Genomic DNA, 24,055 nt, shown 5'->3' on the forward strand with positions numbered 1-24,055 from the left:
GCCCCATTTTTGGATTTGGAGAGGAAAGGGTTTTTGGGCGGCAGTGCTGCGATCCTCTCCCCGAATCAAAAAAGTGCAGTGCGTTTCAGGCAGCAGATCTGGCAGGAGGAAAGAGAAGGTGAGTCTGCGGAGAAGGAGGAGGAAGGTGTGCAGTTCTGCAATGTGCACCGGAGAACCACAAAGGAAAGCCTTTTCGGGCAGAAGCACTGCGATCCCCTCCCCGAATCCACCCAAAAAGGCTTTCCTCCTTGGTTCTCCGGTGCACATTGCAGAGCCGTGCACCCTCCTCCTCCTTCTCTGCAGACTCACCTTCTCTTTCCTCCTGGGCCAGGAGCAGAAGCAACCGCCCTCCGCCTGGGTCTCTGAAACAGGGGCAGACAGAGTGGCTAGCCGCCTTGCCTTACACCTCCTGTGCAGTGCCTGAAACTGTGGTGCTCTTGTTTTGCCTGCATATGCCCGGTTTCTGGATTTGGAGAAAAAAGGGTTTTCTCCGAATCAAAAAAGTGCACTGCATTTCAGGTGGCAGATCTGGCCAGGAGGAAAGAGAAAGTGAGTCTGTGGAGAAGGAGGAGAAGGGCACGCGGCCAGCCGTGCGCTCTGTTTTTGGATTTGCTGGACAACGCTTTCCTCTGTGGTTCTCCGGTGCACATTGCAGAACCGCGCGGCTTCCTCCTCCTTCTCCGCAGAAGGCCAGATCCGCCGCCTGAAATGCAGTGCACTTTTTTGATTCGGGGAGGGGATCTCAGCACTGCCGCCCGAAAACCCTTTCTTTTCCAAATCCAAAAACCAGCGACTCCTCCTCCTCCTGCCAGCCTCACCATAAAACCTGGGGTTTGCCTTATGGGGGGGGGGGGAGAAAGTCCTGGTTGGGGAGGAATCCTCTTTGCAGAGGCAGCTCCTCCTCCTCCTCCAGCCAGCCTCACTGTAAATCTCGAGGTTTGCCTTACCGGGGGGGGGGGGAAGTCCTGGTTGTGGGGGGGGATCCTCTTTGCAGAGGCAACGGCAGCTCCTCCTCCTCCCCCTGCCAGCCTCACCGTAAATCTCGGGGTTTGCCTTACGGGGGGGAGAAAGGTCCTGGGGGGGGGGGGAAACGTCCATGGTGCCAGTGACTGCAGCCGCACTCTGGAGAAGCAGCGTTGGAGCCGGTCAGGCAATTTCTAGCATGGTCTGCGCTGGCGCGGCGCAGGGCTTGCCTACATAACTTTGCCAGCAAAGAGGCAGTGGCAGCAGGCCGTTTATGCCAGCAAAGAGGCAGTGGCACCAGCAAACTTATGTGGGCAAGCCCCTCACCCCAGCTCCGTGGGTGTGCAGAGCTGAGCATCTGGCATCCTGCTTCTCTTGTGCTGGCCACCACCTTGCACATGGCTGATCGGCACTCCAACGGGGCTTTTCCGGAGCGTGGCTGCAGTCACTGGCACCACAGACATCCCTCCCACCAGGACCTTTCTCTCCCCCCCCCCGGTAAGGCAAACCCTGAGATTTACAGCGAGGCTGGTAGGGGGAGGAGGAGCTGCCACCACCTCTGCAAAGAGCATTCCCCCCTTTCTCCCCCCCACCAAAGGCAAACCTCAAGCAAAGACAGCAGCGCAGGCAAAGAGCGCTTGTTTGCCGGCACAAATGGCCTCCAACGTGGATCCCAGGAAGCAGCTGTCAATGGCATGGCCAGTGTGTATACGTGCTAAGAGAAGCTGCCCAGTGGACATGCGTGTGCCGGGAAATAAACTTCTGGTTTCCGGTGCACGCATGCGCATCAGCCACCTAGTCTTCTGGTTGCATTGGTCACATTGGTTGATGATCTCTGGAGGGCCCGGGACAGAGGTTGTTCCTCTGTCCTGGTTCTATTAGACCTCTCAGCGGCTTTTGATACCATCAACCTCATGCTGTGCCGATTGGAGGGGTTGGGAGTGGGGGGCACCGTGTTGTGGTGGTTCTCCTCCTTCCTCTCTGACCGTACGCAGTTTGTGTTGGCAGGGGGTCAGAGGTCGACCTTGAGGCATCTGGTTTGTGGGGTGCCGCAAGGGTCGGTCCTCTTGCCCCTTCTGTTCAACATTTATGTGAAGCCACTGGGTGAGATCATCGGTGGTTTTGGGGTGAAGTGCCATCAGTAAGCTGATGATACTCAGCTGTACATCTCCACCTCGGACCACCCCAATGATGCCCTTGACGTGATGTCCTGGTGCCTGGAGGCCGTGCGGATCTGGATGGGGAGAAACAAGCTCAGACTCAACCCGTCCAAGACCGAGTGGCTGTGGTTTCCGGAGTCCCGATATAGCCAGCTAGCTCCATCGCTGACTATTGGGGGTGAGATCCTGACCCCCTCAGAGAGGGCTCGCAACTTGAGTTTTCTCCTGGATGCACGGCTGTCTTTAGAAGACCATATGACAGCTGTGGCCAGGGGAGCTTTCTATCAGGTTTGCCTGATTTACCAGTTGTGTCCCTTTCTGGACTGGGACGCCTTGCGCATGGTCACTCACGCCCTCGCCCCGTCTGGACTACTGTAATGCTCTCTACATGGGGCTCCCCTTGAAGAGCACCTGGAAGCTCCAACTGGTCCAGAATGCGCCGCACAGGTAATTATGGGTGCGACACAGCACACCCATGTAACACCTCTCCTGCGTGAGCTGCACTGGCTCCCGGTGGTCTTCCGGGTGCGATTCAAGATGCTGGTTATCACCTTTAAAGCGTTCCATGGCTTAGGACCTGGGTATGTACGAGATCGCCTTCTGCCACCGGTAGCCTCCCACCGGCCAATACGCTCCCACAGAGAGGGACTCCTCAGGGTGCCGTCGGCCAAACAATGCCGACTGGCGACACCCAGGGGGAGAGCCTTCTCTGTGGGGGCACCTGCCCTCTGGAATGACCTGCCCCTGGAGGTTCGTATGATCCCCGACCTTCATACCTTTCACCGTGCCCTTAAGACTCTGTTGTTCCAACAGGCCAGGCTGGCTTAGAATATGAATTTTAAATTGGGTTGTTTGTCAATTGTTAACTTTGTGGGCCAAATTTAATATATTCGTTTTAAATTGTTTTTAAATTTTGAGAGTTTATGTGTGTTTTAACATGGCTGAACACCGCCCTGAGTCCTTCGGGAGAAGGGCAGTTTGGAATTTAATAAAGTAACCAACTAACTAACTAACTACTGGCGAGCATGCGTGTGGGACAATCAGCTGGCCAGCTGATCTTCTGGTTTCTGGCACAGCCGCATGCATGAAGTCCTGCTGATCGTCACACGCGCATGCGCACCAGTAACCAGAAGACTAGCAGGGCCGGTGCGCATGCGTCCAACAGAAACCCAGAAGAGGAATGGGCACCACTGTGCGAGCCAGGCAATATGGGTCCGTGTGCCAGCTGTGACACGTGTGCCATAGGTTCGCCATCACGGGTCTATACTCTTTGATCTATGAGGCACATATAGGACCTACAATGAGAAAGCCATTAAACAAAAATAAGGCAATAAAATAGGAGAAAAAAATCTTGTTCTGGCTCATTTTCAAAAAATGTGGAATGAAGATATAAAGTAAACATCCAAAGGAAGCTTTACCTTTAATTTACAAATTTATTTTATTTTGATAATTTATATACTGCATGGTCCGAACTGGTTCACAGCAGAAAACTAATAGAACTGATAAATATAAAATTGAACACAAATACAAGTAACCTGTGTGATTCTAGGCCGACCATATCTAGAAGTGGTGAACGCACGTAAACAGGGTGGACAAAAGTCAGGAAAAGCTCCCTCAGGGAAAAGAACCAAATTGTTAAGGAAACAAAAGGACAAAAGTTGGGCCTGCCCCTCCCCAAGTCTCATCAACAAAGGAGCTGGGCCTGCATAGATTAGATTAAATTAGATTAACAGAGTTGGAAGGGACCTTGTACGTCATCTAGTCCAATCCCCCGCCCAAGCAGGAGACCCTATACCATTTCTGACAAATGGCAATCCAATCTCTTCCTGAAAGCCTCCAGTGATGAAGCTCCCACAACTTCCGAAGGCAAGCTGTTTCAGAGAGAAAGAGAGTATAAGGATTGCCTCTCCTTCCAACTTAGATCTCGGATCTCGGAGACAATGCGGTTTGTGGTTTGAGGGGCTCTTGCTTCCTTTGGGGTGGGGATTGCTTCCATGCTCACCCCGCTCAATACTGGTTTCTAGCCATATTGATCTCAGCTTCTTCGGCGGTGACGTACCATTCATGTAGGTGATTCGCTGCACCTCGGGCCATGCAGGCATTGTATAGATCATCACTCAGCCTGTCATTGAAACAGCTCACCAAAATATCTTCTGGCCAGTTCGTACGACATGCGAGGTCCCGGAATTCTTCAGTATACTCTGCTACTGGCCATCGCCCCTGCCTCACCACCTTAATGCAGTCACGTGCTTTGCGATCTGCTAGTGGGTCCTCAAACCGGCGTCGCAGGTTTGAGGACGAAACCTATGGTCGAAATCCCATAATTCTGGTTCGTTGGCGTTATGCAGGGTCACCATCCATCTGGCAACGGCACCCTCTAGGGCTAGGGTCACAACTCACACTCGGGATCTTTGGGTTTGGAAATCACGCCCGTACTCTTGCATGTAGGTTAGCACATGTGCCACAAAGAATCCTAATTGCTGCGGATTCCCATCAAACTTCACCCCAAGGGAAGAAATTTCTCTTTCCAGTTGTGGGACTCGGGGCTGGTTGGGGATGGGCGCCGGTGAGCGTGCTGCCTGGGGGGGAGGGTTTGCTAGGTCTTCTCCTGCTGCTGCTGCGCCATCTGCTCGATAGGCAGGCTCCAGAAGGAGGGTGTCAGGTTTTCAGGCTGTCTTCAAATAAACTGCATCTCAAGCAAAGTATTTTTTGAAACAAACTTCCATTTTATTTAGCATGGCATTTTTTACACTGACTCCATGCAGCCAGCCCTGAGGTGTTGACCCAAAATCCCTCCTCTTCCTTCCTCCACTCCTCCTCCTCCTCGGTTGCCACGGCTGAGGGTGACTCCTCTGGTTCTTTCATCCCAGATATCTTTCTTCCCGATGCCAATTGACCAGCGGGGCTTTTCAGGATTCTCCAGGGTTACCTCATCCTCTCCGATGGTGTGTACGAAATAGGCATCCGACTGGGTGACGGTTGATGTCTCCCCCCAGCAATCAGCTTCTCCCAGTTCTCTGCTTCATTCAGACATGGTGTCAGGTTTTCAGGCCGTCTTCAAATAAATTGCGTCTCAAACAGTCTTTTTTGAAACAAACTTCCATTTTATTTGGCACGGCAACTTTTACACTGACTCTATGCAGCCAGCACTGAGGTGCTGACCCAAAATCCCTCCTCTTCCTTCCCCCACTCCTCTGCATTCATTGGCCATCTTCACAATCATTCACCCCTAATCTACTGCTCCAACTCAAAAGAATTTCCCCCCTCCCATCCATCTCCTAGGGGACATTATCTCCAGCTAAAATAAGTAGGTGAAAGGCAACCGTCCCGTTGCAGACACTTGCGTTCTCCTTCTCATGTCAGCACTAGTATAAATGCATCTTGACGTGCATCTTGAGGGTGCCTCCTGTGGCATCATCCGCGACTGCTGCCTTTTCCACAGCCTTTGGTTGTTGTCCTGGCTCCCTTCGTATGTTGAGATTTTCCAAAGTTTCCATCACCAATTATGTTATATGCCTCTTCAGATAATCCTCCCTCAGTGGTGCTTTGGTCAGTCCCCCCTGGTCAGCAAGGGCTTCTAGTTCCAGTTTCCATCCCGGTTTTCGGTTGCCACGGCTGAGGGTGACTCCTCTGGTTCTTTCATCCCAGATAACTTTCTTCCCGATGCCAATTGACCAGCGGGGCTTTTCAGGATTCTCCAGGGTTACCTCATCCTCTCCGATGGTGTGTACGAAATAGGCATCCGACTGGGTGACGGTTGATGTCTCCCCCCAGCAATCAGCTTCTCCCAGTTCTCTGCTTCATTCAGACATGGTGTCAGGTTTTCAGGCCGTCTTCAAATAAATTGCGTCTCAAACAGTCTTTTTTGAAACAAACTTCCATTTTATTTGGCACGGCAACTTTTACACTGACTCTATGCAGCCAGCACTGAGGTGCTGACCCAAAATCCCTCCTCTTCCTTCCCCCACTCCTCTGCATTCATTGGCCATCATCCCAATCACTCACCCCTAATCTACTGCTCCAACTCAAAGAATTTCCCCTCTCCCATCCATCTCCTAGGGGACATTATCTCCAGCTAAAATAAGTAGGTGAAAGGCAACTGTCCCGTTGCAGACACTTGCGTTCTCCTTTTCATGTCAGGACTAGGATAAATGCATCTTGACGTGCTGACACATGGTTTGCAAGGTCCCCTCAGTAAAGCGAAGATTACTTCTCTGCGTTGACCGTTTTGCAGATCTTGCTTTTTGTAAGGATCACCCCTCCTTCCAACTTAAGAAAGTACGAACTCTTGAAACGTGGTTGTTCAAAAGAGACCTTTTATTAAACAGAAGTGATAGCCACCCAATTAAAGCAAGATCTGAATACCCTTAGGCAAGACAAGTAGGATTAAAGCAGTAGAGACCCCTCCCTTTAAGTCAGAATGCAGATTTTAACCAATACACAAGTGTGAAGATGCTTTCTTTACTAGTTTCCCTGAGAACCCGAACCACCATGCATTCACACTGTTATCCTTTAAAGTGAAACAACCCACATGGCTATCATAAAAATTCCTCCAGGTAAAGAGGATCTCAGGGCTCTTTGGAGTCAGGATGTAAGTTGTAAAATATCTGTTGACACAGGCAATGCTAGTAAATTGAATCCAAGTCTCCCCCTTCTTCCAATTGAATGGCAGTATCTGTCAGGTGTGCTTCCTTCAAAGTCCAGGAAAGAATGACCCAAACTCCATTGTTTATAGAGAAAGGTACTTTTACTAGAAAATGAAGTGAACACAACCAAAGGAAAGCAGAATCTAAGGCAATAAGTGTGAAAATTGCATATAGAAAGCATCCCCTCCCACTGTCCACCGTAAATCATCCAATCCAAAGGTCTCCCAGAGGTCAGGTGGAAGCACACGTCTGGCAGTGTCATCAATAAGGAATGCCACGACCGTTGACCCGAATGCAGCTTCAAAGATACAGTCCGGTGGCTTAACTATCGCTTTCGATTTCTCCAGATTCCTCCAGCACACTTCCCCCCCATGCTACCTAGCTCTCCCCCCCTCCCGTTACTATGGCAGCCAAAGCAGTAAAGGCGGAGGCTGACATTCGGCCCCTCTGCAGAAGAGATGTTATTCCTAAATAGGGAAAGAGAAAACAACACAACACAGAAATTAGGGTTTATCAAGATATTTGGTGTGAAACAACTGAACTTTCTTTGGCGCCCGGACATCACGTTTATTCACCCATTCAGCTTGAGATAATGGAAAAATGCTTCCAGGCCACCAAATACTGCACTTTACCGTGATGCTTCCTAGAATCCAAGATTTCCTTAACTTCAAAATGTTGTTTCCCTTCTATCAGTATGGGGACCGGAGGAGAGTCCTGGTTTGGACGCAAAGTGGACGTATGTTCCGGTTTCAGTAAGCTAACATGAAACAGGGTGGATTCGTCTCAAATTTTTTGGCAATTCCAATTCAACTGTGACTGGGTTGATGAGTCTAGTGATTGGGAAAAGGCCCACATACTTTGGTCCGAGCTTTTTTGATTTCTGGGAAGTCTGTAAATATTTGGTGGAAAGATAAACCATATCACCCACCTTGTACATGTGTGCCGGGCACCTCTTTTTGTCAGCTTGGGCTTTATGTGCTCGGTGTGCGTCATCTAAAGCTTTTCGAGTTACTGCCCAACTACCCCGTAGCTGTTCGATCCACTCAATTAAAGAGGGGTTCTGTGGGTTATCCTGTGGTAGCTCTGGGATTGGTACAAACTCTTGGCCAGAGGCCACCTTAAATGGAGTGACACCGGTGCTACTATGTATGGAGTTATTATACGCCACCTCCACAAATGGCAATAAGTCCACCCAGTTGTCTTGCTGGTAATTTATGTAACATCTCAGGTACTGTTCTAACATGGCATTGGTTCTCTCACAAGCCCCATTTGTCTGGGGGTGGTGGGCGGAGCTTAACCCCTATTAACCCCAAAAACTCCTTCCAAAAGTTGGAGGTAAATTGCACACCCCTGTCTGAGATTATACCTTTTGAAACCCCATGTAATCGATAAACATGTTGAATAAACAATTTTGCAAGGGTTTTAGCTGAAGGGATTTTTGAACAAGGGATGAAATGTACTTGTTTGGAAAACAAATCCGTTACTGCCCAAATGACTGTGCACCCCCCACTCTCCGGCACATCTACAATAAAATCCATGGATATCTCTTTCCAAGGAGCATTTGGCCTTGCCACACTCTGAAGTAAACCAGGTGGCTTCCCCGGAGGTCTCTTAGCTGAGGCACACACCGGACAGCTAGCTACATATGCCTCTATGAGTGCAGGCCACCAGAATTGTCTTTTAATGAGATGTACAGTTTTAACAAATCCAAAGTGTCCCGCCGCCTTGGCGTCATGAGCGTGCTGCAACACCGTTACTCTTAAACTGGCCGGAACATACAATTTGGCCCCAATCCACGCTAGTCCATCACAGAGTGTACATTCATTCGAGTGGGTTTGAAACCACTCGTCAGTCTTTAGAGCTTCTTGTAGTTTATGAAGCAAATCGCCCGAGAGGGCTGGATCAGCCCTCATCTGTGCTCTGGTAGTTACTGGCGCTGCTAGTTGTGTCACAGGTATGATAGGCCGAACCACTTCCTTCTTGGTACTGTTGTATTGAGGCAATCTGGAAAGTGCATCCGCCATGAAGTTCTTTCCACCAGGAAGGTAGCATAAAGTGAAATTAAAATGGTTGAAGTGTTGAGCCCAGCGAACTTGCTTTGGTGACAGCTTACACGGTGTTTTCAAAGCCTCCAGATTTTTATGGTCAGTCCAAACTTCAAAAGGATGCTTAGCTCCTTCAAGAAATTGTCTCCACGTTAACAATGCCCATCGCACTGCAAAAGCTTCCTTCTCCCATATGGCCCATCTCCTTTCGGTCTCTGACAATTTGCGGGACGTATAGACACAGGGTTGTTATTTCCCTTCTGCATTCTTCTGCAGAAGTACTGCTCCTACTGCCACGTCGCTCGTGTCAGCCTGTACTACAAAAGGCTCTTCCATGTCCGGATGTTTGAGGACTGGTTCAGCAGCAAACAAGCGTTTCAACTTTTCGAATGCCGCCTGACAGTGCATAGTCCATTCAAGGGCTCGTGAGGGATTTGGTTTTACTTCACCTTTTGTTTTCAGAAGATTTGTTATTGGCAGCGCGATTTTGGCGAACGAGGGGATAAACTGTCTATAGAAGTTAGCAAATCCAAGGAAACTTTGTAGTTTGCGGGTGCGTGGCGCGGCCCATTCCAATACTGCCCGAACTTTTCCAGGGTCCATCTCTATGCGATATGCGATATCCAAGATAGTCAATTTTGCTTTGGTGGAACTCGCATTTAGAGAGCTTGGCATATAGTTCAGCAGCGCTGAGTTTTTTCAGGACAGTTCGCACCAATTTCACATGGTCGTCCATGCTCTCAGAGTAGATAAGAATGTCATCCAAGTAAACCAGCACCCCCTTATACAGGTGCTCATGCAGTACCTCGTTAATCAATTGCATGAACACAGCAGGGGCTCCTTGTAGTTCAAAAGAGAGCACTTGAAACTGGAAACATCCCAGTGGACAGTTAAACGCTGTTTTCCATTCATCCCCCTCCTTAATTCTCACTCTGTAGTATGCCTCTTGTAAGTCCAGTTTGGTGAAAATTTTCCCCTTTCCTAAGAGTGCTAGCATGTCCTTCATGAGCGGCAGGGGGTAAATGTTTACCACGCAAATAGCGTTGAGATTCCTATAATCAACTACCAAACGAAAGGAGCCATCTTTCTTTTCTCGGAACATTACAGGCGCCACCACCCTTGGTCTGGATAAAACCCCGTTCTAGGTTTTTATCAATGAATTTTCGCAATTCCCCTAGTTCTCGAGGGGTCATGGGGTAGATCTTTGGCTTAGGGAGCTTCACCCCGGGGAGTATTTTAATGGTACAGTCCGTAGCTCTGTGGGGGGGTAGCACATCTGAGGCCTTTTCACTAAAAACTTCTCGGAGATCCCAATACTCCTTTGGAATCTTTTCCTCCCCTTCGATGTGGCCTATTGTCACTTCCGCCCTTTCGTGTTCTACTCCGTCCTCCAGGGGGTTTTCTTCCCTCTCTAGTCTCGATTTTCCGGTGCGAATGCGCAAAACCCCCGTTTTCCAGTTAACACGTGGGTTCCATCTACGGAGCCAGGGCAGTCCAAGTATGAGGGGTCGTTCCATGCCAGGGGCCACAATAAAACTGAGGGTCTCTACATGATCCCCCAATTGCATTTCAATGGGTTCGGTCACAAAGCTGGCTGGGTCCCCTCCTGCAATCGATCCGTCCAACTGACAGAACGCAATGGGCCTTTTTAACGTTTTTAGCCTCAGGCCCATTTTCTCCACGACTTTCGGGCTGATTATGCACCTGGTGCACCCAGAGTCTAATAGGGCTAACATCTGCGCATGTGCCCCTGTGGACGGCACCCTTATTTCTATGGGGATGAGCATGGGGCCCTCAGTGTGACTCACCAGATCATCAGAGTCGGAGTCCGTCCCGCTGTCGTCCGCGGTGGTCGGAGTTCCCAACTCACCCTGGTTTCGGGGAGCGAACTCAACGACTTCTCCTTTCAGGACGGTTTCGCGAGCTTTTGCAGGTGCTTTGTCAGCCTTCTTTGGTCCCGAGCCAGTAGATTTTGGCACTGGCTTGGAGAAACATTTGGCGGCCCGATGGCCTTCCTTTCCACATTTGAAGAACGTGAAGGGCTTCGATTTTGGTTTGAATTCCGCTCTCCCTGCGCCCACCTTTGGTGCTCCTTTGCGGTAGAAGGGGGATGACGGGTCCCCTGCACGGCCCCCTCGGCCCCCCGTGCTCTACAGTCTTTGTATATGTCTTCATTCAGTCCGTCCTTAAAACTCTCCAGTAGGGCTGCTTCTGACCACTCTGTCATGTAGGGTGCCAGTTCGCGAAATTCTTGGGTGTATTCTGCCACCGATCTCCGGCCCTGCTGGATACTCTTCATTCTGAGTCTCGCTTTCTGCTCAGCTAGGTGGTCTTCAAACCGCCTCCTAAGAGCCCTCATGAACAGGTTGTAATTCCTCAGCAAGGGGGAATTATTATTGTGGAGAACCACCATCCATTCAGCTGCTACTCCCTCTAAGACATTTGTGATGCATCTCACTCGTGCCGCATCTGATAAGTAATCCTCCCCCCAGTCCTGCATGTGGTTCCACACTTGGGTCAAGAAAAGCCCCAAGGTCTTCGGATTCCCATCATATTTTCCGGTTGGGGGGGAATCTTTGGCTTTTTGCACCTGCAGGATGGGGGCCTGCAAGGTTGGGGGTCCCTGGGCTGCTGCATCCCTCGCTTGAGCTCCAGAAGCCTGAGATGTTTCTTCCCCAGCTTCCTCTTCCTCTCCCCCACAGACTGTCTCTTCTGGATCCAGTCTGAAGTAGTCTCCTCCCTTCCCCACAGGGAATATATAAGACTCACGGTTTTTCCAGCTTTCCTTGGCATCGCGGAGGAGTTGCATCGCTTGAGCAATCATGACGCTCTCCTTTTGCTCTTGCAGCCACACTGCCTCTCCCTTACGGGGTCTGGAGCTGGTTACTCCTTGGGGGGTCCTCCCCAGGTCCGGCAACCTTCCTACTCCCCTCGACCATCTAGCTTCCTCTGGCTCCTCTCTCAGCTAAATTTTTTCCATCCATTCCGCAGCTTCCTTCTCCACTTGAAGTGCAGTTATAGTAGAGCCAGAAGTTCCCATCTGATCTCCTTCACTCTCTTGATCAGACATATTTTGGGTTCAGCCCCCTCGGTGTTTATCCGGGATGGCTGGAGATGAGATTCTGCTTAATGTCAGGTGTGCTTCCTTCAAAGTCCAGGAAAGAATGACCCAAACTCCATTGTTTATAGAGAAAGGTACTTTTACTAGAAAATGAAGTGAACGCAACCAAAGGAAAGCAGAATCTAAGGCAATAAGCGCGAAAATTGCATATAGAAAGCATCCTCTCCCGCTGTCCACCGTAAATCATCCAATCCAAAGGTCTCCCAGGGGTCAAGTGGAAGCACACGTCTGGCAGCGTCATCAATCAGGAATGCCATGACCGTTGACCCGACAGCAGCTTCAAAGATACAGTCAGGTGGCTTAACTATCACTTTCGATTTCTCCAGATTCCTCCAGCATGCTTCCCCCCCATGCTACCTAGCTCTCCCCACTCCCGTTACTATGGCAGCCAAAGCAGTAAAGGTGGAGGCTGACAGTATCACTTTTAGGGATCTGACAGAGAGAGAGAGAGAGAGAGAGAGAGAGAGAGAGAGAGAGAGAGAGAGAGAGAATAGCGAATAGATATACTTTATAATCAGTAAAAACTTGCTGTTATTTTAAATTCTCTGTATCAATATATGATAACAAAAATCTAGCAAACTGACTGCTATTTATTTATAACAAATAAAACACAATAGAGCAGGGGTCTGCAACCTTAAGCACTCAAAGAGCCATTTGGACCCATTTCCCACAGAAAAGAAAACACTGGGAGCCACAAAACCTGGGTGTTCGTGGCCAATTCGATGTCACTCACTTCCACCAGTCACATGACCCCCCCGCCACGCTTACCCAGCTGGTCATTAGGGCAGAGAACCAGTTGTTAAAAAACACCAGAAACCACAAAACCCTTTTGACATATATCTCTCTCCCCTCCCTCCCCCACTTCCCTCTCTCTCTGTATCTCTCTATGTCTCTCTCTCTCTGCATCTCTCTGTCTCTGCCCTGGCCGCTTCTCCATCCCCTGCCATCACCCTTACCTTCTCAGGCCAGGCGAGGAGTGACTGGGAGGGGAGGGCAAGGGGTGGGGCCAGTTAGTGGTGGGATCACCCAACAAGGAGCCACAACAGAGGGCCCAAAGAGCTGCATGTAGCTCTGGAGCCGCAGGTTTCTGACCTCTGGTATAGAGTAAATGAGAAAATTCCAGTGTGTTGGCCCTCAGCCCTAGCTGATTCTGAATGTGCCTCTCTCTATAACAGAACAATGAGAAGGCTCTTCTGTGCAGAATGTAGCTTTCAGGAATACTATATGGGGGAAGCAGTGTCCTCAAGCAGGAGGGGCTTGAGCCATTTGAAGGAATTGATAGGTAACAAATAAAATTCCTGAATGATAGGGTCTAGAAGGCAAACAGCTTAGCTAAAAGCAGGTGCTCTGAGCTCCCAATAAGACATTCCAGACAGAACATTTTCAAATCATTATAATTTCACTACTTCTTTCAAGAACTTTATTCCCACACAGATCCATTGCAGCAATCTAATTGGGAGGCTAGCAGCGCATGGGTAACCAGATTGTATCTCATCAAAAAGGAGCACAGTGGGTAAATCATTCACTAACAGGAAAATAAGAAATGGGGACTAAGTATGCAAATAGAGTCAAGTAGAGTGTTTATGAGCTATTGAACTATTTTCTGCAGTTCTTTTTTTTTTATATAAATTCCTAAAATGGTATTTCTGACATGATGGGCAATCATGGACGTAGGGAACTATCACTACCATTATAAAACAAAAGAAAGCGTTAGATTAGCCAGTCATATTATTATACAAAACAGAATAGTTACCAAGAGCATTCTGTATTTCAATGGATTTTTCTGGTGTTAGCAGGATCTGCTTGCCATCATAAGGAGAACAGAAATGTACTCCCTCCTCTGTCACCTTGGAGAACTCCACCAGAGATACCATCTGAAAACCACCACTATCCTGCAGAAAAGACACTTTGAAAGGAACTGAGAAGTAAGGAAACTGGTACTGCTAATTGTGTAATGGTAACAAGTATCCCTTCACACATGAGCTGCATTCACTACCAGTCCTATAAGGCACCCCACACATTTACACATTGTACCAAATAAAAATCAAGCAAATTACACTATGGTTTAGTATAATAAGTTAAACCAGACCCCTACATGCTTCCACTATGGATTTTGTATGCCAATAATATAAAAATGACTGGGTTCCTGCATTTGCTGACCCAGGTTATGTTTTATCAATATTTTTATACAAGTTACAAATGGCTAGATTTGTAATTGCATTAAACAATAAATTGTGGTTTATTTAACTACTAGTACTGCAATGCTCTCTACATGGGGCTCCCCTTGGGAGGCTGCAGTTGGTCCAGAATGCGGCCGCACAGGGGATTATGGGAGCGACGGGGCGCTCACATATAACACCTCTCCTGCGCGAGCTGCACTGGCTTCCTGTGGTCTTCCGGTGCGCTTCAAGGTGTTGGTGACCACCTTTAAAGCGCTCCATGGCTTAGGTCCGGGGTATTTGCGAGACTGCCTTCTGCCGCCAATAGCCTCCCACCGACCGGTTTGCTCGCACAGAGAGGGCCTCCTCAGGGTGCCGTCGGCCAGGCAGTGCCGGCTGGCGACCCCCAGGGGGAGAGCCTTCTCTGTGGCAGCACCTGCGCTCTGGAATGACCTGCCCCCTGAGATACGCACGATATCCGCTTTTCGTTGGGCCCTGAAGACACACTTGTTCCTTCTAGCTGGGCTGGCTTGATCCCATCCTCTCAGTTTTTTAATCGAATTCGGTTTTAATTGGGTTGTTTTAAATTCGGGCCAAAATTATTTAATTGTTTTTTTAAATGTTTTTAAATTTTATATGCTATGTTTTATTCTGGCTGTACACCGCCCTGAGTCCCGCAGGAGAAGGGCGGTATAGAAATATAATAAAATAAAATAAAGAAAAAATGGTTGTGTTAGGGCAAAAAAAAATATTACAGCATTACGCAGCATTATACAGACCCGGGCAATATGCTAAACAGCATCTCACAATAATCCTTTAACTTTCCAAACAGATTAAAAACATTACAAAGAACCAGTAACATGTCTTGAATGTTGTCAGTACACTAAAGGAACATATATAGATAGTCCTTGATTTAACAATCATTCATTTAGTGACCATTTGAAGTTAAAATGGCAGTAAAAAAAGTGAGCTATGACCAGTTTTACATTTACAACCATTTAATATGATCCCCATAGTCATGTGATCAACATTTGGGCCCTTTACAATTGGCAAGTATTTATGACAGTTGCATGGCCCCGAGGTCATGTGATCACCATTTGTAACCTTCTCAGCCAGCCTCCAATAAGCAAAGTAATGGGAGAAGCAAGATTCATTGAATGATTCACTTTACAACACAAATCGTACAATGGGGCAACTCACAACTGCCTTGGTTAGCAATAGAAATTTTGGGGTCAATTGTGGTGTAAGTTGTGAACTACCTATAACCCCATATGTCTAATGTGTCTCTATGATTTTAAAAGAGTTATAGTACAAATCTTCAATAGAGGCTGGCAGAGGGCAGAATAGCTGGCAGAACAGTTCAAGTGCAAAACTCAAAACAGTCCAGTCTAAATGAATATTAAGTGAAGGCATTACTGGCTATTCCTCTGATAAGATTCAAATTTACATTTCATAATAATAACAAAAACACCACCACGTTTCCCTGAAAATATGACCTTCCCTAAAATAAGCCCTAACTTGATTTTACATGTGTACCTAATATAAGCCCTAACCCAAAAATAAGCCTTAGTTAAGACCCTGCCCACTCTATTCCACCATCTGGTTGTACAAGGTGGGGTGAGGCCGATGCGTAAAAATCAAGCTAGGGTGGCAATGTGGGGGTGGAGCTGCCCCACACACCCCACACCCGCTTACCTTAGGACTGCTGCAGTCAGGCCTCCTATGCCCCAACACGTTGTGTTGTTGCTTGACTTCTGAGGCTACTTGCAGCCACACACCATGTGGCTCGTCATGCCAGTGCTGCCACTCATGGAATGAGGCTGCATGGCACGTTGTGCCAGTGCTGCTGCTTGTGGCATCCCTCCATGGGAGGCCTGGCTGAGGTGGTCCTAAGGCCATGATGGCAAACTCCTAGAGAGGCTCTGGAGGCTGGGGACAGCAAAAAATGTCAATTCCTGTCCAACCAGAAGTTGGGAAATGGGTCATTTCTGTCCTCCAGAGGGCCTCCGAGGGGGTGGGGAAGGCTGTTTTCACCTTCCCTAGACTCATAGAGAGGATCTGGAGCCAGGTGAGAAAGAAAAACGGGCCTACAACCTGGAGGAAAAAATAACAGAAATCATGGAGGAACTAAAACAATGTGTAATAGCAACAGCAATGAAAATAAAAAAATACAAAGAATGAATAAAACAATTATCATGAAAATGTCAACCAGGCTTCCGGTTGACGTCACGGCGAGATCGGACAGGGGCGGGTCTCCACGCTCCTGTGCCGAGTTCTCCTCATTGGTGGGCTCTGAAAAGAGCCAAAGCCACCTTGTAGGGGCGGTGATGCAAAGAAGGGTGCCCTGTGAGATCGAGGAAAGTCACAACTCTCCTGTCTGACCCGGGGTTCGTTTTCCCTCTTAGCCACGGGGAGAAGAGGCAGCCGAAAGATGGCTGCCACGAAGCTGGGACAACCGAGGAACCAGTGCTGTGGAGTCGGAGTCGGAGTCGGAGTCGAGGAGTCGGAGTCGGAGTCGGAGGAAATTTTGGGTACCTGGAGTCGGAGTCGGAGTCGGAGTCGGCAAACAATGCACCGACTCCGACTCCGTCTCCTACTAAATTTAGATTGGAATTTTAAAAAAAGCAAGTTTAAATGTCCCAATTCACAAAAAGTTATAATTAATGACTTCTCTACTGTAAGAATAAAGACCAATGCATGCAGTGCCTCACGTAACCGCAAAATGAACACGTTAAGTGACCGTGAAGAAGCATGCTTTTCATGTGCTTCACTATAAGGCACGCAACGCACAATTAGGAGTGGCAATACTTATACTTTCCATAGTGTTGTGTTCTGCTGTTACAGGGAACGCAGCGCCCATGGGTAACCTAGCCTCTCACTGATAAGGGATTAAGTAAATATGTTTTTTGCAGGACTAGAGACACTTGCATAAGTGAAGGGAATGGAGGGTCAATAGTTCAAGACTGAAGCTGTAAACCATTGGAAAAACTGCTGTCATTCAGCTAAGGCTATAAAAACTTGTAACTCTGATTGTTAGCTTAAACTTTAAACATGACTAAACACTGTTTAAATTTATGAACCGGCCAAATACTCTGTTCAAAGAAAATACATTGTATGTTTGTATGTGTGTTTCTAATTATTGTTATTTATTCATATTTGTTCTCTTTTATTCTTTAAAGTTTAACAATTCATTCTTTATCTTAATATCTTTATATTTGTTTGGGGTTGGCTTTCTTCCCTTTCATCTTTTTTATTGTACAGCAATCTTTCTCCTCAAACCTACCACCTCTCTCTTTTCTTTCCTTCTTACTTTCTCTTCCTCACCCTCTTCTTCTCCTCCCTACTTCCTCTTCCTTTCTCCTTCTCCTCCTCTCTTCCTCCCTCTCTTACCCTCACTCCTACTCTAATTTCCCTTCCCTTCCTTCATCCCTCTCTATTGCTGTATCCTTTTATGTATATGGACTACTCAGAGGGCTGAAAAAGTTATTTCTGACAGGTCCTCTCCCTTTTGACCAGTCCTCGAACTTACGACTGTCCTCACATTTTACGTTTTTGCCCTATCTTGTCACCATGGTGAAGAGAAGCAGTTGTGAAATGAGTGACATGGTTGTTAAAAATGCTGCACGGGCATAAATGTGAGGATGGTCATAAGTGTGAGGACCAGTCAAAAGTGCGAGGACCTGTCAGAAATGACTTTTTTCAGCCCTCTATACACATAGCCATGGCCACCCGGTCACATGACCAGCTAGCCACACCCACCCAGTCACATAACCTCCAAGCCATGCCCACAAAATAAGCCACGCCCACAGAACCGGTAGTAAAAAAATTTAGAACCCACCCCTGGTTGGGGGTCACCACAACATGAGGAACTGTATTAAAGGGTCGCGGCATTAGGAAGGTTGAGAACCACTGGCTTAGAAGAACTTGGTGGAACAGCTTCTTGGATTCAACTGTAAGTGTTTATATTGTATAGGACAAATCATGTCTAGGTTTAGTGCTGGGATATATAGCTTATTTGTTTGTATAAAGCCATGTACGTACAACTTACAAGACTGTGTATGTTGATATTAAAAATCTAATTATATGCCAGTTAGTATAACATATTTTATATTTTAGGGAAAGAGGCATCCTAAACAATGGCAAAAAGACTGCTAACAACAAACACAACAAAGTCTACTGTTTATGAGCACTTTGCATTATCAAGTGATGGAAAACATTACGTGTGCCAATGTATTAGAAAAGATGATGATGGTGAAAAACAATGTGATGCAAAAATTAGCAGTTTCAGTGGGCCTGATAAAAATGCACCTACAAGAGCATCAAATTTGAAAAGACACTTACAGCGTTTTCATCCCAAAGTGTTAGAAGCCGTGAATGAGAAAGATAGCAATGAAAACATTGCATCTACTTCTGTGACAAAAAACGTTCAGAAATCTACTGGAGAACAATCACAAATAAGAAAATTCTTTATATCTGACAAAGTTACCATAAGGATGACACCAGAAAAATTCAAACACCACATTATTGAAATGGTAGTAAAGAATAGTGTACCACTATCCTTCTTTTCACAGACAGCCTTTTTAGGCCTAAATGGAGAAATGGCAAAAAAACTTGGTGTTTCTCTGGAAAGAGAAAGTATAAGGAAACTTATAATTGAGGAGGCCAAATGTAAAAAGGAAGAACTACAGAAAGTTATGAAAGGACGTTTTGTCTTCCTTAAAATGGATGCATGCACACGTCACAGAGTCAATTATTTCGCTATTAATGTTAGATTTGTGGATGAAAATAACAAAACAATAACACGGACCCTCGGAGTAAAGGACACTCAGGCACATCACACCAGTGATTACCTTCAGAAGTTAGTGGAGGGTGTTCTAGAAGATTTTGAAATTAAAAAGGAACAGATTTTATGTGTTGTGACAGATAACGCTTCTAACATGTTGAGCACAATTGAGAAGATGAAGGCAGATGAAGAAGGTATCAAACAGATATTAGACTTAGAGGAAGACAGCTCTGCAAGTATTAGAGAAAGTTTAGAAACTGAAGAGAATGCTGACATTTTTTTAGACAACTTTGTTGAAGAAGCATTGAAGCTTGCTACTATTCATCATATGCGATGTGCTGTTCATACACTGCAACTTGCCATAAGAGATGGATTAAAAGATCGCCATGCAGCTACATTAATTGGCAAATTACGGCAAGTAACTGTTGCAGCCAGGGCCCCAAAAACAGATGCAATTTTGAAAAGACGTGCAGGAAAAGGAGCCATTTTGGATCAAACAACTCGCTGGGGAAGCACTTATTTAATGGTGAAGCGTTTGCTTGAACTTAAAGACTTCATAGAAGAAATGGACAATGAAAATCTTGCATTAACTGCAAGCCAGTGGACACAAACAAAAGAGCTGGAGAACCTTCTTTCTCACCCCTTCACTGTCACCAAGAGGTTGCAATGTGATGATCTAACCCCGGGTAAATTCCTCTTGGAATGGAAGAGCCTGTTATATCGCCTGAACAAAAATGGAGGGTTAATAGCTGAGGGCATTGCATCTTCAATGATGAAAAGAGAGAGTCTTTTGCTGGAAAATGAAATCTTGTTAGCGGCTATTTATGTCGACCCAATGAGCCGACTTTTATTGAACAGTAAACAGATTGCTACTGGGAAAAAGGCCCTCTATGATGTAGCAGTTCGCATGAAGGGATTACGACCTGAAATACCTCCACAGGAGGATGGAGTTCTTTTAAGCAATAGTGGTAACTCAGAATCATCTTCTTCAAACGAAGAATTAGACTTTGATTCCTTCTTAGACAAAATGGAAGTTGCTAAAGGAAAGCGACGTCGCATAAGCGTTACAGAACCAGTAAATGTCCAAATAAAAAAATTCCAACAGGAGTTTTATAAAGCACTAAAAGAAGTTGAAAAGTATGATCGCTCATCAAAACTTACTGTTGAAGAAGCCATCCTTGTTTATCCAGAGATCGTTAGTGATGTGGCCAGAATAGTTACTGCAATGCCACCCACCCAAGTCAGTGTCGAAAGATTATTTTCAGCCCTAAAAATAATAAAGTCTGACTTAAGAGCCTCTATGAAAGAGGATCTGGCAGAGGCAATTCTCTTCCTTAGAACTCTACATTGAATTGATTTGCATTTGCTAAGCCTATAACTACATTTCAAGATTAATATAAACCATTTCTAGGTTTTACAGATTTTGTTTTTGGTTCATATAGATAAGCTTTGTTTTTGTTCTAAAACAACCAAATAATGTGGTTTGTATTTTTGAACTGGTAAAGTTCCTGTTCCTGATGTTTATGCCTGCTGCTACTATCCAGCAACTTGATTAATTAAATTAATAAAAAAAAATTAATAAAACTTTGTTGTTTTCATTGTGTTTGTCTTTTGCTTAAACTGTTCAATACAGTAGACTGTTGGCTTCCCAGCCAGTAGTCCTGTGGTAATGACATGTATGTTGCCTTTCTTTCCTTCAAGGAATGTATAAAATACATTCGCATATTAATACAGAGGAGTCGGAGTCGGGGAGTCGGAGTCGGAGTCGGAGTCGGAAGTACAAAAAACTGAGGAGTCGGAGTCGGAGTCGGAACATTTATCTCCCGACTCCACAGCTCTGCGAGGAACAACTAAGACTGGTGCTGGAGCTAAGTAGGTGAACAGTGGCTGGAACTGGGAGAGGAATCCTTTTTATTTAAAACCTAATCCCAAGGAACAATTTAGAACTATTTGCTCAGAATTGCTTGTTAAAGTGGCAATTAAGCATTTTGAGAAAAACATCAAACCGGAAGGAAAAGACCTAAAGAGGGGAAACAATAAATCTCTAAAAATACAGACTCTTAAACTGGGAAGACGTGGTAATGGGAAGGCATTTTAAAATGCTGGAAATTTTTACTTTAAAAACTTATCATGCTTCTATAATTGAATTACAATTGAAATTACGATCAAAATGAACATTGGACTTACCTGAAGGTTCTTTCTCCTTGCGCTGCGGGAGAGTCCATTGAGTGGGAGATTCCTCATCCGATTGGTCTCTACTGAGTAAGAAATTTGCCTAAACACACCTCCTCTTCCTGCTTAGCCCAGTTCCGCACAAAGTCCGAATCCGAAGAAACTGACATCCTGAGCGAAACATAACAGAAGGAAAGAAAACAAAAACTCCAACAGAAACACAACAAGGTGGGTATAGACTCTCCCGCAGCGCAAGGAGAAAGAACCTTCAGGTAAGTCCAATGTTCATTCTCCCTTGCGCTGCTTAGAGAGTCCATTGAGTGGGATATACCCAAGCTAAATATCCCCAGGGCGGGAAGAAACAGAGGAGATGGAATTGCCTTCAACAGAAAGGACGTGCTGAAAAACCCTATGACCAAAGGCCGCCTCGGCTGAGGCAAATTTGTCCAACTTGTAGTGATGAATAAACGAGTTCGGGGACACCCAGGTAGCCGCCTTGCATATCTCGAGGAGAGGGGCCTGAGTGGCCCAAGCCGCAGTGGTGGCTGCACTACGAGTTGAGTGCGCAGTAACACGACCAGGAACTTGTCTGTGTCCATGTTCATAGGCCAGGGTAATACATGCCTTGAGCCACCTAGCGATGGTGGACGAAGAAACCTTGGAGCCGAGTGAGGTAGGTTGAAATGAAATAAATAAAGATTCCGACTTGAGGTGGGAACCTGTCCGGGAGATGTAGGTACGGAGTGCTCGACGGACATCCAACTTATGCCAGCGACGTTCAGAGTGGTGAACGGGATGGGGACAGAAGTCTGGGAGAACAACTTCCTCCGATCTGTGGAAGTGGGAATTGACCTTTGGAAGAAAGGTGAGGTCCAGACGAAGGACGACTCGATCGGGGTGAAAAGAGCCTTGGTGGTACAGGGGTTTAAAGCACCCTGTTATTAAGCTTATTAAGACCAGCTGCCTGCAATTACTGCAGGGTTCGAATCTCGCCAAGGCTCAAGGTTGACTCAGCCTTCCATCCTTTCTAAGGTAGGTGAAATGAGGACCCAGTTGTGGGGGCAATAAGCTGACTTTGTATAAATATACAAAAAGGATGAAGGCTATTGCTGAGCACATTGTAAGCCGCCCTGAGTCTTCGGAGAAGGGCGGCATATAAATCAAATTAAAAAAAAAAACATAGGTCCTTGTGAACAGAAAGTGCAGCAAGCTTGGAAACTCGGCGAGCAGAAGTGATGGCAACTAAAAAGGCAACTTTAAAGGATAGAAACTTAAGACTGATTGTTGATCAGGACTCGAAGGGCGAGTCCATAAGGGCCTGCAGGACCAGACAAAGGTCCTAGGAAGGATATCTGTGGACAACAGGCGGACGTAAGTTGGTTACTCCTCGGAGAAAACACCGGACACGAGGATGAAGTGACAGGGATCTGTGGCCCTTGCAGGAAAGAACAGTAGACAGGGCAGCCACCTGTCGTCTGAGGGTATTGACTGCCAGACCAGCTTTGAAACCCACCTGTAGGAATTGCAAGACCTGCAGGATGGAGGCCTGAGTGGGGTCAATGTGCACCGAATTACACCATCGACGGAATGCGGACCAGGTGGCTTCATAGATGCCAGTGGTGGAACTCCTGCGAGATGCCAGGAGAATGTCTCTCACTTCCTTGGAATAAAGCTCTCGCTTTAGTAGGTCCCTTTCAATAGCCAGATGGCTAGTTGAAGCCATTGGGGGTCTGGATGAGACACGGCCCCTTGTCACAGAGAAACCTGGTCTGGTGGAATCCTCCAGGGAGGAGCGACGGAGAGGTCCTTGAGTTCCGCAAACCAGGCTCTCCGGGGCCAGAAGGGAGCAACTAGAATGACTTCTGCCCTCTCCTCCAATATTTTCCGAATGACCCTCGGGATCAGAGAAATGGGAGGAAAGGCGTAGAGTCGACCCGGAGGTCACCGGCAAAGTAGGGCGTTGGTGACTTCTGCTCCTGGTGCCCAGTACCTGGAGAAGAACCGGTTCACTTGCGCATTGGCCGGAGTGGCGAATAGATCCAACGCTGGTAGGCCGAAGTGTTGAACGATCTGATGAAATAGAGAGGGATGCAGATGCCATTCTGCCTGGTCAATGTCGGTGCGGCTGAGTCAGTCCGCGCGAGTGTTGTGGATTCCCGCTATGTGCTCCACTTGCAAGGAGAGCAGGTGCCTCTCTGCCCAAAGACCCAACCGGGCAGCCTCGTCCATGAGTAGCCTGGAACGGGTGCCGCCCTGATGATTCACGTGGGCTTTTGCCGTGACATTGTCCGTTCGAAGAACATGATGACCAGACAGGTGACTCTGAAAGTGACAGAGCTAGATGGGCAGCTCGCAACTCCAGCCAATTGATGTCGTTGCAGAGATCGTTGGCAGTCCAACGACCCTGAACAAATTGGGAGTTGAAGTGGGCCCCCCAACCCACCAGACTGGCATCCGAGGTGATCACCAGGCGGTGAGGTTCAAGCAGGGGGGATCCCTTTTCCAGGGCGGGAGAGGTCCACTGGAGGAACAACTTGAGGACCTTGGGAGGAACCCTGACCCGAGTGGAAGAGTTGCTGATGCCTGCCCTCTGGCTTGGAAGAAGGAGCCATTGAAGAGGTCTGGAATGTAATCTCGCCCAGGAAACGATTGACAGGCATGAAATCATCTGCCCCAGCAACTGGGAGAGCCGGAGAAGTGGAACCCTGCAAAGTGCCCTGAGCTGCCTGATCGTGGACTTGATGTTGTGACGCCTCTCCTGCGACAGAAATACCTGACCCAACGCTGTATCGATGCGGGCTCCCAGGTGAATTAAGTCTGTGGAAGGACTTAACTGACTTTTCTCCCAGTTCACAGTGAAACCGTGTAGTTGAAGAGCCTCGATGGTGAGTCGAACATCCTCCTGAGCCTGTTGAAATGAGGGAGATTGAATAAGGATATCATCTAAGTAACACTGCAGTCTGATAGGGAAAGAACGCAAATGGGCCGCCACCACATCTAAAAGCT

General features: G+C 47.2%; 1 protein-coding gene across 3 annotated transcripts in view; it reads right to left on the bottom strand.

Moving 5' to 3' along the window:
* The window catches only part of QTRT1 (queuine tRNA-ribosyltransferase catalytic subunit 1), a 64,034-nt gene that overhangs the window by 16,220 nt on the left and 23,759 nt on the right, over positions 1-24,055 (bottom strand). Inside the window, exons 1-2 of one of the 3 annotated variants that reach the window (XM_070938318.1) lie at positions 21,065-21,136; positions 13,689-13,827 (exon numbers count right to left, since the gene is read on the bottom strand). In XM_070938318.1, the coding sequence (XP_070794419.1) occupies positions 13,689-13,827; positions 21,065-21,121 (196 nt within the window). In that variant the 5' untranslated portion in view covers positions 21,122-21,136. Of the gene's footprint in view, positions 1-13,688; positions 13,828-15,789; positions 16,119-21,064; positions 21,137-24,055 lie in introns of those variants that run through there. The other 2 variants (XM_070938317.1, XM_070938316.1) reach the window with 2 other exon arrangements.

This window comes from Pituophis catenifer, unplaced genomic scaffold (genome assembly GCF_029215685.1).
Source record: "Pituophis catenifer annectens isolate HBS135680 unplaced genomic scaffold, rPitCat1.0.hap2 SCAF_2, whole genome shotgun sequence".
Taxonomy (NCBI): Eukaryota; Metazoa; Chordata; class Lepidosauria; order Squamata; family Colubridae; genus Pituophis; species Pituophis catenifer.